The sequence below is a fragment of the Stenella coeruleoalba genome (genome assembly GCF_951394435.1).
Source record: "Stenella coeruleoalba genome assembly, chromosome: 3".
Lineage (NCBI taxonomy): Eukaryota > Metazoa > Chordata > Mammalia > Artiodactyla > Delphinidae > Stenella > Stenella coeruleoalba.
Genome location: NC_137148.1, coordinates 170,378,718 through 170,393,972, shown reverse-complemented (window position 1 = coordinate 170,393,972; position 15,255 = coordinate 170,378,718). Strand labels below are relative to the sequence as shown.

Here is a 15,255-nt window from a genome sequence, read left to right as displayed (position 1 = left end):
GAAAGCCAGACACCTCTTTCTGTGTCACTTAACCTCATCCAAGGAGCCTGGGCTGTGCCCTGCACCAAATGTACATGAAGAATATATGGTCTATTTCTTCTTTCGGCCACGTTGAGTTTTAGCAACAGCCGGCACAAATAGATGCTATGCTCACGCCAGGAGCAGGCTGGGTTCCTGGGGCAGCTGTTGTCAATGTGGAAGATTTCATCTGCCTCACAAGCTCTGGGAGGCCTGCCTACCCGTTCTGTGACGTGGTCTCCATGTGGCTGATGGCTGAGCACCCAGAAATGCAATCAGTTGCATTGAGGAAGTCCTGAAGGTGGAGAAAATTAACAGGAGCACCTGGACTTCGTGTATTAGTTTCCTCTGGCTGCTATAACAAATGTCCACAAAGTCCGTGCTTTAAAACAACACAAATTAATTCTCTTACAGTTCTGGAGGTCAGAAGTCTGAAATGGAGCTAAAATCAAGGTGTTGGCAGGATTACATTCTAGGGTTCTAGGAGGGAATCTGTCCCTTGACTTTTCCAGCTTCTAGAGGCTTCTCGCATTCCTTGCCTTTAAGTTTCATCACTCCATCCTCTCTTTCCATCCTTGTGTCTTTGACTCGACCCTCCCGCCCTTTGTCATTTATTAGGACCCTTGTGATGACATTGGGCCAGTACAGATAATCTAGGTTAATCTCCCCATCTGACGATGTTTAATTTAATCCCCTCTGCAAAGTCCCTTTTGCCATGGAAGTTTCTATATTCACAGACTCCAGGGATTAAGATGTGGACATCTTTGGGGGGCCATTAATCTGTCTACCGCCAGGGGAAACAAAAGCAGAAGTACCAGCGCCAAGACAGAAGGAACTCTACATGTGGCGAGAGAAACCTTGTAAAAACATAAATTGGAGCTCATCGCTTTTCTGCTCACAGCCCTCCCATGCTACACACTGCTCTCAGGAGAAAGACCAAAGTCCTCCTGGTGGCCTGCGAGGTCTTATAGACACCCCTCTGACCTCCTCAGCTCCCACCGGCCCCCCCCTTTGCTGTGTCTGCCCTGCTCTCTGTCCATCGCTAAGCCTTTTCCGGCCTCTGAGTTTGCTCTTCCCGCCTTGACCCATCTGTCCTTGGTTTCTCATCTCAGATCTCAGCTCAAATGTCATCTGCTCAGAGAGGCCCACCTCTCCACCTTAACCAGAGTACCCTCTCTCCCCACCCCCCATACGGCCGCTGGTCACTCTCCAGCTCTTGTCCTGTCTTCATTGCATGTGCGGTATCTGAAATGATTTGCTTTATTTATTCATTTCTTGCTGGTCTCCCCAGATAAGAATGTAACGTCCCAGGAGACCACCAACAGGGTCGACCTTGCCCACTCTTACGCTCCCAGCTCTGAGCACCCTGTTCAGGCACTTTGTAGGTGTCTAGCATGGGTCACTGTATGCCCGCCAAGACTGGCCAGAGCAGAGCAGGCAGGGCGGAGGGGGGAGGGCAGCTCTGCCCGCCTGGACAGCCCGGAGAAGGCGGGAAAACGAGGCGGGAAAAACCAGCAAACAAGCCCTGCGGGTGGGTAGGGTGGGGAGCGCTGGCGAGCCCTGACGCTAGGAAATCAGGCTGGGGCGATGAGGCCCGTCATCGGGTGCAGGCGGTCTCCTGGGGGGGGTCCCCTCAAATTCTCCGGCAGAATTTAGACATTGATTCCCGCCTTCCTGCCCTACTGGTCAGTGCATGCCTGGGGAGAGGGGCTGAAGCAACGGACTTAGGAGGTCGGGGGTCTCAACGCTGGGGGCCCCTGCCCCCGGGGGGATCCCTAGGGCTCCTGAAGGGCACCCATGGTGGGGGGGGACTCAGGTCCCGCCACCCGACCCCATTACACGCTGGGCGCGCCCAGCAGAGCGCGCAGGGCTGGGCGGGGCCGTGGCCCGCTGGGCGGAGGGGGGGGTGGACAGAGGCGGGGGCGCCCCCCACCCCCTTTCTCGCTTCCCGCCACTGCGGCGGCCAATCACCAGGCAGGCGCCCGCCCCCGGCGCGGCCTCCTGTGGCCCCGCAACTCCCAAACGCCAAGTTTTCGCGGGAAAAAAATCAGAGCAGCTGGCAGCGCAGCGGGCAGTGGTGGCCGTCCGGGCGCTCGGGATCGCACGCACGTTCGCGCGGGGTCCCAGCCACACACGCGGTTCCTTTGCCATCCTCAGAAGGGCCGGCGCAAAATCAGGCGAGTGAATCGTGGGCAGTCAGGCGGATTGGGGTGCCAGCCCGGGCCAGGGCGCGGGTGGGCGGGGGTGGGGGGCGGGCAGGACTCGGCGCACCCGGCGCCTTGACTTTGCAAAACTTTCCGGGACTCTCGGCCAGCACGGGCGCACGCGTCCCCCGCGCCAGGGCTGCCCTACACGCGGTCTCGGGCTCTGCCCCCAGCCCTGCCGGCCCTTAGGAGTCGCCCCTGGCAGCCCGGGCTCGGGCAGGGGCGAGCGGAACATCCCTGGCGCCCCGCGGGGGTCGCGCCGGCTGGGTGGGGGAGGGCCCGGCGAGCCGCGGGGGAGGATGTCAGGCTCCGCGCCTGCGCGCGGGGTGCCCGGCGATTCAATTGTCGCGCCCGAGCCCGATTTCGCGCGCCCTTAGGTCCCCGGGCGCGTCTGGGCCAATGGGGAGCGAGCAGGGCGGGGCGGCCGGCCGCGGCGGAGCCAATGATCGAGGCGGCTCAAGTGAAGGGGGCGGGACTTGGCGCGCGGGCCCCTCGGCAGGTCCTGGCGGTGGGGGTGGGCGTGGGCTCGCCGGCTTGGCCCGCGCGGGCGGGCGGGAGAACAAGAGGGGCTCCGGGGCCGTGCTTCGGGGTCCGGGAAACGCAGGCTGGAGCTCGGGACAGCCGTGGGGCTGAGGTGAGCAGCGTTGCGCGCGCGGGGGCGACCGGGACGGGGCGGCCGGTTGCCATGGCCACCGCGGGGCGGGTGTGTCGCGCACGCGCGCGGGGGCGGCGGCGGGGGGCCGCGAGCACCGGGGGTCCCGAGCTCCCGGGTCTCTGGTGGGCTCCTTCCCCTTCGGTCACACTTAGTTGAGTTCCCTGGGACTTCTGAAGTTCCAACCCGAGCCGGACTTTTGGGTTCCTCTTGTGTCAGTATTCATCCAGGGAATGAATGAATGGATGAATGAACAAACTCGGCCCCTGACCGTTTGGCTGTGTCCCCCTTCCTCCTCTGGACGCTGGTGTTTTTTTTCCCTGTGTGAAAGGCAGGGTGGGTTGACTGAGTGGTCCGGGATGCTTTTTCCTCTCCGCTAATTTCCTCTCCCTCCTCAGTCCTCCACCGGTACTAATGCATTAACTCCTTAATTCACTCAGCCAGGCACTGGGCCAGCCGCGGCAGTCTAGGGGGATTACGGGGCTGGGAGGGCGTTCCAAGAGTTGCCCGGTGTCCACAGTCTGGACATTCATAGCAAGGATGACCTGAGTATGGTACAGCCCGGTGGTGGTGGTGACGGCAGCACTGACCGAGGGGTCCTGCTCTCTTGTCCTCCTAGCACCAGCAGGCACCATGTGGATCCAGGTTCGCACCATGGATGGGAAGGTGGCCCACACTGTGGACTCCTTGTCCAGGCTGACTAAAGTGGAAGAGCTGAGGAAGAAGATCCAGGAGCTGTTCCATGTGGAGCCAGGCCTGCAGAGGCTTTTCTACCGGGGCAAGCAGGTAAACCCGCCCTGCAGGCTGCCCGCCTGCCCGCCCAGCACCTTTGTTCTTGCCTCAATCCAGGCACCGCACACACACTCTTCCCCTGTCGTCCGGTCCGCTTCTCCACAGAAACCTCCAGTGTCTGAGCGAGGAACAAAGGCTCTCGACTCCTAGACTGACACATCAGGCACTCGAATCTGTTGCGTCTGGGGGCTTTTAAACTCCCAGCCCACCCCCACCCCCGCCTTTTTTTTTTTTTTACCCTCCCCTCAAAATAATTTCTAGAAAAAATAAGTTGGAGGTGGCCGATGGAGGGCTGATGAATCTCGAGGAAGAGCCTAGAATCAATACTGAGACGCTAGGACGGAAGGGACCAGGTTTTTCTTTGAAACACGCACGCTGATGGCCCACGCTCTGCACCTATTTAGCTTCCGACCCCCACAGGGTTTTCTAGAAATTTGGATCAGCTTATTCAGAGTCGGAGATGGTGCTTGCTAATCAGGAATTTCCGCCACTTCTGGGCCTCCTCTCTGGCGGCAGCGGGGCCGCCCCTGATCAGGGGTTTGTGCTTTCCGCGGGCTCAGCTGGCCCTGCTCCTAGGTTTCCTTTCTTCAAGATTCCCCCACCCCACCCCCAGCCCCTGTAGCAATTGAAAATGGCCACCCTTGGTTTGTGGGCTGCCCACTTTGGGGACATTTTCTCTAGTGGCGCCCCTGAGGGTGTCCATTCTTGTTGGTGCGTGGGCAGGGGGGACGGCAGGCCAGGCTGTGAGTGGGATTTCCCTGAGTGGGAGATGGTCTGACAGAAAGTGTTGTTCCCATCTGCTGGGGCCACCCTGGAGTTGGGTGGCCTGTAGGGACCTCGGCATAGACAGCGCATGGGATTAAAAGTGTTCAGTCGGGCTCTCTGACTTTGTTGTCGCGTTTTGAACTGGGTGCTGCCGCCATCTGGTGTCTAGATTGAAAAATAAATGCTCCCCGCCTGGCCAGGATTTTTTGAGGGCTGGGAGGATCCTGCCTGCCTCCTGAAAATGAGACCTGATGATTAATTTCTTGGGCTTGAGGCGCCCTCCGAGACCTTTAACCTCCTTCCTGTGCGAGATACGAGGACTTGAATGACTTAAGCATCTGAGTTAACGCTCCCCGCCTTGGGGAGGGAAAGCCGAGCTGGCGAACTGGGGGATTTGACTGTGGTCACGTGCGTGGCGCGGGTGGAGAAAAGGCAGGGCCGCGAGTGGAGCTCCCCTGAGATGCTGTTTCTCTCCCCTCTCCTCCAGCGGGGGCTCATCTTTGCAGCATCCAAACTGATTTTGATTTGCCTCTCAGTCTTTGTGTTCAGCAGAAGGTCCTTCCACCGTGTTTCTGAAGACCGCCTGCGGGCACCGGCTAAACAGTTCGTGGCATCATCCAAAGGCGGGTTGGATCGAGTTCCCTTAAGTTCAAGGCAGTGAATATTTCTGGGTGCCTGCTGTGGGCTGGGCACCGTGCATTTTAATCTTTACATTCAAAGACATGCAGAAAAGTTCAAAGAGCCATGAACACCTAAACACCTACCCGTGGCTCTTAGCACTGACATTTCCCATGTTTGCTTTATCACTGCAGCTGTCTCCCTTGCCTCTATCCGTCCACCAATCCATCTTATTTTGGGGGATGCATTGCAGAGAAAGTTCCAGGCACTGGTTCACGTCACCCCCTAAACCCTTCAGCATTGCCTGTCCTTAACTAGAGTACAATGTTTGTGGTTCTTGTTTCTTTAGATGTAATTTGCATATAGTGAGAGACACGTCTTAAGCGGACTTTTTGGAGTTTTGACAAACGTCTACACCCATGTAACCAAACCGCTGCCTCCCTGCATCAGGAACATAATAGGTGATCCACACGAAGGCTAACGAAAGCCTTCGTAACGTCTGTGTGAGTTAAAAAGTGTGATGATAAGCATCGTGCCTCTAATCATCAGGATATCGGCGCTGAGAGACAGCTCTGAACCCTGCCTTTCTCCTCATAGCACAGCTTTTGAAGTTCTCAGAAGGTTCCACGTTCCCACGGGACCTCTAACTGCCACTCACCCCCTTCCCTGCGCTCACTCTGCGTTCAGCCCGCTCAGCGGGCCAATGCGTAGCCGGTTCTGTCTTCCGGGTAAGGAGGCCAGGCCTCAGCCGTGATGCAATTTCCCCAAGGTTGCGCGACCAGGAAGTGGCCCAGCCTCACCGGAGGTGTGGACGGTGCCAGGAGGGTGGGGAACAAAGGCACGCAGCAATAGCACCTTGAAGCAAGTCAGGTCTACAAACAGACTGGGCTAGTCACGATAGGAAGCAGTGCAATTTCCAGCGGGTGCAAGAGAGCTGTTGTTTTTACGGAATGTTCTAGAGAGTGTTCGAGATCCTTTCCCTTCTTTTGTTTTTCCTTTATAAAGAAACGGCATCTCAGTCCAAGGTCTGTAGTGAGGTCGACGGAGCCAATAATGCAGAAAAAGAGTTGAGTCTTTCTCCAGGATATGGGAGGGTTTCGTGGCGGCTCACTTAGGCTGAATAGGTTGGCGGTTATGTCACTTGATTGACGGAAATGCAGGGAGCCGAATGGGGGAAGGGACGCCAGGCGGCCGGCCCAGCCTGGGCGAAGGCGAGAGGCATCTGGCGCCTCTTTTTTTTTTTTGGCTGCCCGGAAAAATAGCAGTAGCTGTCGTTTGTGGTGCCTTTAACGCAGTCAGGTACAATGGTTGCGCTTAATCTTCCCAAGTGCCCTGGCCAAGTGTCTCTGGCCAGGGTCAGTCTCTGTGCTTTCCCATCAGGTGGGGCTAATTGCGGACCCACCACATGTGCACGGTGAGAATTCAGTGAGGTCATGGATGCAGGGATGTGCGGGGAGGGGGCTGGTGTTTGAGCTTCGCGCCTGGTTCACGGTAAAGGAGCAATAAATCATTTGGTGCAGGGCCTTCCCCTGGGCACTGCTGACATCAGGGCCAGATCATCCTCCGTGGGGGGCCGTCCTGGGCGCTGTGGGGTGTGGAGCAGCCTCCCTGGTCTCACCCACTTGATGCCAGGAACCCTCCCCCAGTCATAAAGATCACAAAGTCCCCAGATGTTGCCAAGGGCTCCCTGGGGGCAAAATTGTCCCCAGTTGAGAACTGATGATTTAGTAGGTAATTTACTTAAGGAAAGCAGTCTGAAAGATCAGGTGAAATGGCATCCTAGGAATGGCCTTTGGAGGGTCACTCGTGACACAGTGCCTCACCAGATGTCCCTGCTGGGTTGGCTTTTCCTGAATGTCAGCCCGTTTTCCCAAAGGACAGGGTTAGGCGGCAAATAAGACAGTCTCCTCCTGGAGACCTGTCCTTCCGGCTGGGCTGCATGAGGGAGGGTCCCTTCCTCCCCACCCCCAGAGCTCGTGGCTGGAGACATGCCCTCTAGGTCAGGGATTAGCAAACCCTTTCTGTTAAGGACCCAGTGGTAACTGTTTGTGGGCTGTGCGATCTGTCCACTCACCTCTGCCATCGAAAGTCCTGAACTGAACCCCGAGCACAAATGAATGGGTGTGTCCTGATTCAGGTCGTAGTAGAACTTTATTTACAAAACACCTATCCTATTAGAAATTGGAAGCTGAGAAAAGTTCACAGCTCGAGAAAACACGAGGGCACGTTCCCTTAGGCACAGGCTCTGGTACCCCTGCAGGATCACGAGGCCGAAGATGGCCGGTGACATCACGATGTCACCACGCGATAGAGAGCCTAGGCCTTGCAGACCCCCGAAATGCCGCTCCAGGGCATAGCCTCGGCTGTGGCCCGGCGGGGTCAGAGAGCAGAGTTCACTTGTCAGGACCTACCCATGGATGGGCTGGGACGTGAAGAGAGGGTTGTGCCTCTGTGTCGTGTCCCCCCACCCCGCCCTGGTGGGAAATGTGCCCCTGTGCCGCGGCCGGGGTCCTGCTTCGTACCTTTTCTTCCCTCCCCTCCCTGTCCATCCATCAGTCTGTCTGGCCTGAACCCCAGGTTGCTGCGGAGGCCTGGAGGTCTAGATGGGAAGGTGTGGGCTGGGGCCATAGCCCCAGGAGCGGAGGCCGCGTGGTGTCTCACGTGCTTTCTCTCCCAGCCCGGCCATCAGGCGTTACAGACCCCCCTGCCCTCCTCTGGCCGGAGGTCCGTCTTGGCCTGGAGCTCACGCGCCCTCCTAGGGGGACTGCGGTCTGGTTTACACCCTCCACTGCTCTTGATGGCCGCCTCTAAGCCTGCAGGAGAACCACCCCTTGCCAAGCCCAGGGGTGTTTATAGCCTGTGCTCTTTACCTCTGGGCAGCACTCAGCGCCTGAAAAGTATCCCCACAAAATGCCCCGAGGGGGCAGAAAGTGAGCCGGAAGTGTCACTGTGGTGAGCTTTGAATCCAGGCTTCGGAGAGGAAGCTGTGTTGTAAAGCGGTCTCTGTGTTTTATTCCACTTTGTGCCATGCGTGTGCCCAGAATTCCCAATGTCTGGGAAACTTCCCGATTAAAAGAGAGGGATGTGATCTAAATGCCCTGGGCGGCTTTGCCTTTACACCTGAATCTGCGGAGCAGGGTCACCTGCCCCAAACCATGTGTATATGTTTTACTACAGGCAGTTTAAGGGATTTTCACCTGGAATTTTGGTTATGCAGGATTTTAACTGCACGTTTAATTTTAACGTGAGAACCTGCAACCTCAGGTACTGCTCGCCTGCCATTCACTCTGCGCAGCTTTTATTAATGCCTGTAGCCTCAGTTGGAGTTTTAGGGTCTTAGAAGGAACCTAGACTCGGCACATTTGGTCCCTTTGCCTGGGGCCAGCCCTCCCCCGCTGCGCTTCCCGAGGGGCTGTGCACAGCTTCGGGCCAGCAGCGTTGGGGAGAGGGACACCCGACACACACCCTCTCACCATGGCAAGCGGTGTGCGAGCACCTTCCTGCCCACTGTGGGGCCCTTCTGGAATGTTCCAGAGGTGGTCCCAGGAAGCAGTCAGACCAGCCCGTGCATTCCGTCCTGTAGGCAGAGCCCTGGGCCAGCCTGCTCCAGCGCGTGGCCCCTTCCGTACCCAGCCCACCCTGCTTGTGCCTCTGTCCAATGTGCACTGGGAGGGGGGAGTGTGTGTGTGTGCGGGTGTGTGGGTGCGAGTGCCTCTTGTCTCTCGGGCTCTCAGACCCGTCACAGACGTGTGGGGCTGGTATCATGGGTAGAAAATGCCGGGAGAGAGGAGACCAGTGGGTATGCAACCCGGCTCCTCCATGGCTCCCTCAGGATTCCTCCCCCCCCCACCCCCGTCTTTAGCCGCGGGTCCTTGGCCCGGTCCTGACCACCCCTGCTCCCCGCTGCTCCCTGCACACCCCCCCGCTTCCATTCTGGTGCATTCCGCTTCCCCCCTTAGCTCTGCTGCCTCATCTCCCACTTGACCTCCGTCCCAGTGCTCCTTGCAAAACAGAAGCCCGGCCCCGGCTCTCCCCCCCGCCCCTCCCCCCCGGGTGCTTCTGTTTATTTCCCATCCTCTGAAGCCATCCTCCCTCCCTTGACGTGTGTGGCAGACGCATCTACTTTCCTGCGTTTAACTGTCACACGCAGCTGTGTAACATGCCTTGGTAGGAACCAGTCACGGTTTTGCTTGCAAACGATGCTGCCGTGAGCATAGTGGGCGCTGGGCTACCTGTCCCTCCGGTGCGCACCTGAGGGCCTCTAGCTCCGTGGTTCTCACCCGGGGCCATGCGGCCCCGCTGGGAACACTGGGTGGTGTCTGGGGACGTCTGCGGTTGTCACGACTGGGAGGCTGCTCCTGGCATCGAGTGGATGGGGCCAGGGAGGCTGCTCCACACCCCACGGTGCACAGGACAGCCCCACACAGAGAATGACCGGCCCCGAATGTCCGCAGTGCTGAGGGGTGTCTCCCCGGCTGTGGAGGCACTGGGCACCGGGTGCTTGCATCCTGTCATCGTTTTTAATGACGTTTGGCTTACTCTCTGCTGGTTTCCTTATGATAGTGGTGCTGGAGACACTTGTCTTTCTCCATCTATTTTTATTTTTTCCATCTACTTTTTTTTTTTTTTTAGAAATTAACAAACTTTATATTTTTAGAGCAGTTTTAGGTTCACAGCAGAATTAAGAGGAAGGTAGAGATTGCCCATATACCCCCTGCCCCGCCCCCACCACCACTGTGCACAGTTGTCTCCCACCAGATGGTGCATTTGGTGCAACTGATAAACCTATGCTGACGTATTAACATCACCCAGAGTCCATAGATTACATTTGGGTTCACTCTTGGCGTTGTACACTCTATGGGTTTGGACAAATGTGTAATGATGTGTAGCCACCGTTATGGTGTCATACAGAATAGTGTCACTGCCCTGAAAAGCCTCTGTGTTCCGCCTGTTCGTCCCTCCCTCCCTCCCTCCCTCCCTTCCTTCCTCCCTTCCTTTACCTCCTGGCCGCCACTGATCCTTTTAATGTCTCCATAGTCGTGCCTCTTCCAGAACGTCTTATAGTTGGCATCATACAGTCTGTAGCCTTTTCAGATGCTTCTTTAAAAAAAAAAAAATCTTTAGTGGGATATAATTTGCATACCATACAATGTACCCATTTAAAGTGTGCAATTCACTGGTTTTCAGTGTATTCACGGGGACTTGAACCATCACCACAGTCGATTTGGGGACATTTTCATCACCTTCAAAGGAAGTCCTGCACCGTTTATTGATCACTCCCTTACCCCCCTCCCCAGCCCGTGGCCACCGCGAATCCAATTTCTGTTTGATTCCTCTAGGGACGTCCTATCCGTGGATTCTGGCAGTGTGTGGCCTTTGGTGTCTGGCTTCTGTCTCTGAGCATCGTGTTCTCAGGGTCCATCCACAGTGTAGCAAGTGTCAGTGCCTCACCCCTTTTTAGGGAGGATGGCCACCCTGTGTTGATCCATTCACCCGTCAGTGGACCCTGGGTTGCTCCACCCTTGGGCTTCTGAGCGTCATGCTGCTGTGACCACACGTGTCATCTCTCCCTGCTGTCACGGCTGTCCTGGGTCGGCCCCGTGTTGGAGGACTGGCGCTCTCTCACTCCCTGGCCCCCTCTGACATCTGGGCAGTGGTGGGCACATTGGAGGCTCTTGCTGGGCTCCGGGTGAACAGGTAGCGCGGGCCCGGATGTCTAGGGTGGGCTTTGGAGGGACCCTGGTGGCCCCTGCAGCTGCAGGCAAGTGTTGGCGTGTTCAGATGTGCCTTTCTCCGGAAGAGGGGTCAATCAGCCATCTGATCCTCAGGTTTGCAATGAATAAGATGAATAAGGATTTACAACTACTGCAGCAAGTGCCCTGGAACTTGTCTTCCCTGTGACCCCAGGTGTTGTTTGCATATCAATGGCAATCAGCCCTTTGAACCACCAGCTTTGGGTTGAAAAGTGGGAAGGAGGGAAAGCCGATCTTTTGTGTGTTCTTCCTTCCTTTAGGGCACCGCTTCTGAACCAGGTTGTTCTGCCTGGGGGCACTGGGTGATGTCTGAGGCCATCAGTTGGTTGTCACGACCGGGGTGGGGGGTGCTCCCAGCATCCAGGGGGTGCTGCTCAACCTTCACCCCCTGCGGTGTCCATGATGGGCCCCCCCCCCACCAACAGAGTGATCACCGGAGGTCAGCAGAGCCTGCCTTACGGTCTTCTGGAGGCCGAGGATCGAGGATCATCGTTGGGTGTTGGTGGAGTGCCCTGGGGCAGCTTCTAATAAAAGCCCCAGTGCAAAGCCTTTTGTGCCCTAGGGATGCCCTAGAGATGCAGTTCAGAAGACAAACTCCTTCACACACCAGATGAGTCATGCCCCACCGGCTCCCAGGCTACCCATCAGCCAGTGACTAGTGTGGGTGGAATTCATTAGCACAAAGGAGTTAATAGAGAGGCGGCCTGAGTGGATGAGGTTTGAGCTAGAGCCTTATAAGGCACCTGGTGGATGTCACGGGGCACCCACCCTTTGGTTCATGCAGGCCAGCTTCCCCCCCTCGCCCTCCCCGGCACTGTGGACATCAGGGCAGGTCATTCTCTGTGGGGGCCATCCTGGGGATCCTTAGCGCCCCCAACCCCATCATGACAACCAAAAATGTCCCTAAGGCATCGCCCAGCGTCCCCTGGGGGCAGGATCACCCTCGATTGAGAGCCAGGGGTACAGGTGATGTGTGTTTACTGTAACAGAAGTTCCAAAGCACATAAAGTATTAACACCTCCCCTGATACCCGATGCGTAGCCACGGCACAGCGGGGTTAGGCTGTGTGCTCCCGGGGAACGTTCCCCAAGTGGCAGCAGCCGTCCTCACTTGAGAGGGCCTGGGGACCCTGAGGAAGTGGTCACTGGGCACCCCGGGGCGTGGGCAGGTTTCACTTGCCGGTGGTCTGTTCCAGGGCGGGGCCTCCGCGAGGGCTGGTGCGGTCTTTCGCCCATGGTGAGCTCTCTGTGTCTGCTGACCTAGTCCTGTGTCCCTGCAGATGGAGGACGGCCACACGCTGTTTGACTATGACGTCCGCCTGAACGATACCATCCAGCTGCTGGTCCGGCAGAGCCTCGTGCTGCCTGCCCCCAGCGGCGGTGGCACCGGTGGTGGCAGCAAGGAGAGGGACTCTGAGCTCTCCGACACGGACTCTGGCTGCTGCCTGGCCCAGAGCGAGTCTGACAAGTCCTCCAACAGTGGCGAGGCCGCGGCCGAGCCGGAAGGGAAGGCCGACGAGGATGAGTGGGATGAGACGGAGCTGGGCCTCTACAAGGTGGGGCTCCCGCGGAGGCCGGGGTCGATGTGCTCCGCCCAGTTGGCGCCTGTACCCCGGGAGCGCCCCCCAGCCCTCCATCCCCGAGGCTGGGCACCCCCGTCCTGTCGTGACCATCTCCCCAGGGTTCCTTGGTGTAAACATAGGTACTCAGGGATTCCTTCCTAACCCCTAAAGTAGAATCCCGTGTCCGGGCCTGTGGGTGTCTTCCCTGTGGTCCTCGCAGGGGCTGTCAAAGTCCTGATCCGCTGACATCCTCCCTCTAAGATCATGACATTTCACGGAAGGATCTGGATTCCCAGCTTCTACGGAAAAATGGGCAGTTCTGGCCTCCCTGGGCCACGCGGCAGGGGTGTTCTGCCCCCAGGGACACTGGGCGGTGCCTGGGGACATCTGTGGTTGTCATGACTTGGGGGTCGCCTGGCATCGAGTGGGTGGGGCCAGGGATGCTGCTCCGACCCCCCCCCAGGGCCTGGGACCGCCTCCCTCTGGAGAACGACCCAGGCCCCGCGTCCTCAGTGCCACAGTGAGAAGCATCCGGGCCCAGGAACCAAAGCAGGCTCTTGGCGGTTTTGCTCGTCAGGCATCCCTTCCCTGGGCCGAGTGAGAGCTCTCTGCCCCCGCAGGCTGGCGAGTACGTGGACGCGAGGGACACGAACATGGGCGCGTGGTTTGAGGCCAAGGTCATCAGGGTGACGAGGAAGGTGCCGGCCCAGGACGAGCCCTGCAGCTCCACCTCCAGCCCGAAGCTGGAGGACGATATCGTCTATCACGTGAAATATGACGAGTGAGTATCCGCGGGGCAGGCGGGCCTGGGGCAGCGGCTCTGTGGACGTGGGACCTGGAGTTTGGAACTGCGTTGGGGGTGATGATCGGAATTCGAGACCCCACCCTTGTGCTCCCAAACCACACAGAGGCCCCCCCACCCTGAGGACCAGCGTCGTGGGGACCTCGTCGGAAAACCCTGCCCAGTCGTCCCCTCAGGGTTGCAGTCTGCCTGTTTCCTGTGCCGTCTTCTTCATACCACATAGCACTGTGTGAAACCCTCTTAGGTGTCCTCTCTCTCCCTCTCCGGAATACACAGTACTTACGGAGCACTCACTGTGTGCCAGGCCCTGCGATAGGCATGGGGGATTCCTGTCTGTGAACACAGAGGGTGTCTGAGTGGGCTCTGGCGGCTGTAACAACATACCATACCACAGGCTGGGCGGCTTCAACCTTAGCCGTTTATTTTATTTTTTTACTTTTTGCGGTACGCGGGCCTCTCACTGTTGTGGCCTCTCCCATTGCGGAGCACAGGCTCTGGACGCACAGGCCCAGCGGCCATGGCTCACGGGCCCAGCTGCTCCGCGGCATGTGGGATCTTCCCGGACCGGGGCACAAACCCGTGTCCCCTGCATCGGCAGGCAGACTCTCAACCACTGCGCCACCAGGGAAGCCCAGATGTTTATTTTCTCACGGTTCTGGAGGCTGAGAGTCCCAAGATCAGTGTGCAGTCAGGGTTAGTTTCCAGTGAGGGCTCTCTTCCTGGCTTGTAGATGGCTGTCTTCTCACTGCATCCTCACATGGCCTTTGTGTGCATGGAGCGAGCGAGCGAGCGAGCAAGAGAGAGAGAGAGAGAGAAAGAGAGTGCAAGCAAGTGAGCTCTGGTGTCTTTTCCTCCTCTGATAAGGACACCAATCCCCTTAGATTAGGGCCCTGCCTTTTTGACCTCATTTAACTTTGATGACACCCCCTAAAGGCCCTGTCTCCAAATACAGTCACATTGAGTGTTAGGGCTTCAGTGTATGAATTTGGGGGATACAGTTCAGTACCTAACAGAGGGCAAGCTTGCCTGCCTACAGGGAGCTCACATTCTGTGGTTCTCTGCTGGGTCCCTACTGTCTACATCGGTTTCTGGCACATCCTAAGCTTAGCTCTAAGAATTACGGGAGTAATTGGATGAGTGAATTGCAGTTTTTGCAACATTCCCATCCTCTTGGTCAGGGGTTGCAAACTCTAGTTCTCAGACCAGATCTGGCCCACAGCCTGTTTTTGTAAATAAAGCTTTATCGAAACACACCAGTACCCATTCGTTTACACCTTGTCTGTGACTGCTCTCGTGGTAATAGCAGCCGAGTTGAATGTTCACAACAGACACCTTCCGATGACAAAGCTGAAAATATTGACTATCTGGTCCTTCACAGGAAAAGCTGGGCAGCCCTTGTACTTGGTGGTTTGTTAGGAAAAATAATGAGTACCAGGCTATAGAGCTAGTCTCAATAGGTTTGGGGTTGTCCCCCTCACAGCTGAGGCTTAACTTTGTTGCTAATAGAATATGCTACTTTTAGCTCAATTATTTTATGCCTTTTTTGAGGCGGCTGGAATATTCCTGCATATCCAGAATAATGACTTCCTATCATTTTCTAATCTCTAGTATGTTGCATTTACATAAACGAAATAATGTATATCCCTTTACAAAAATCACTTTCAACACATGTATGTGGAAGAAGTTAAGTTCTTCCCTCCCCGCATTTCCTGCTGTCTTAGTTTCCTATGGCTGCCGTAACAAAGTACCACTAGCATTGCTCTGACAGTTTATTCTCTCACAGTCCTGGAGGCCAGAAGTCCAAAACTAAGGTGGCAACAGGGCTGTGAATCTTCTGGAACCTGAAGGGGAGAATCCTTGCTGCCTCTTCCAGCTTCTGGTGGGACCAGCAGTCCTTGGCTTGTGGCCACATCCCACCAGCCTCTGCCTCCTCTTCCCGTGTCGTTCTCCTCTGTCTGCGTCTCATCCTCTCTTCTTGTAAGGACATCAGTCACTAGGTTTAGGGCCACTCTATTATGATGTCATCTGAACTCCTTATATCTGCAACGACCCTATTTCCAAATTAGGTCCCACTCCAAGGTGCCAGGGGT

The 15,255-nt window shown here is 56.9% G+C and overlaps 1 protein-coding gene across 2 annotated transcripts in view; it reads left to right on the top strand.

Moving 5' to 3' along the window:
* Positions 1-2,759: 2,759 nt before the first annotated feature.
* UHRF1 (ubiquitin like with PHD and ring finger domains 1) overlaps positions 2,760-15,255 on the top strand; it is a 32,065-nt gene continuing 19,569 nt past the window's right edge. For both annotated transcript variants that reach the window (XM_079917817.1, XM_079917816.1), the window contains exons 1-4: positions 2,760-2,856; positions 3,494-3,660; positions 12,082-12,357; positions 12,984-13,144. In XM_079917817.1, coding sequence (XP_079773943.1) covers positions 3,508-3,660; positions 12,082-12,357; positions 12,984-13,144 — 590 coding nt within the window. In that variant the 5' untranslated portion in view covers positions 2,760-2,856; positions 3,494-3,507. The remainder of the gene's footprint in view (positions 2,857-3,493; positions 3,661-12,081; positions 12,358-12,983; positions 13,145-15,255) is intronic.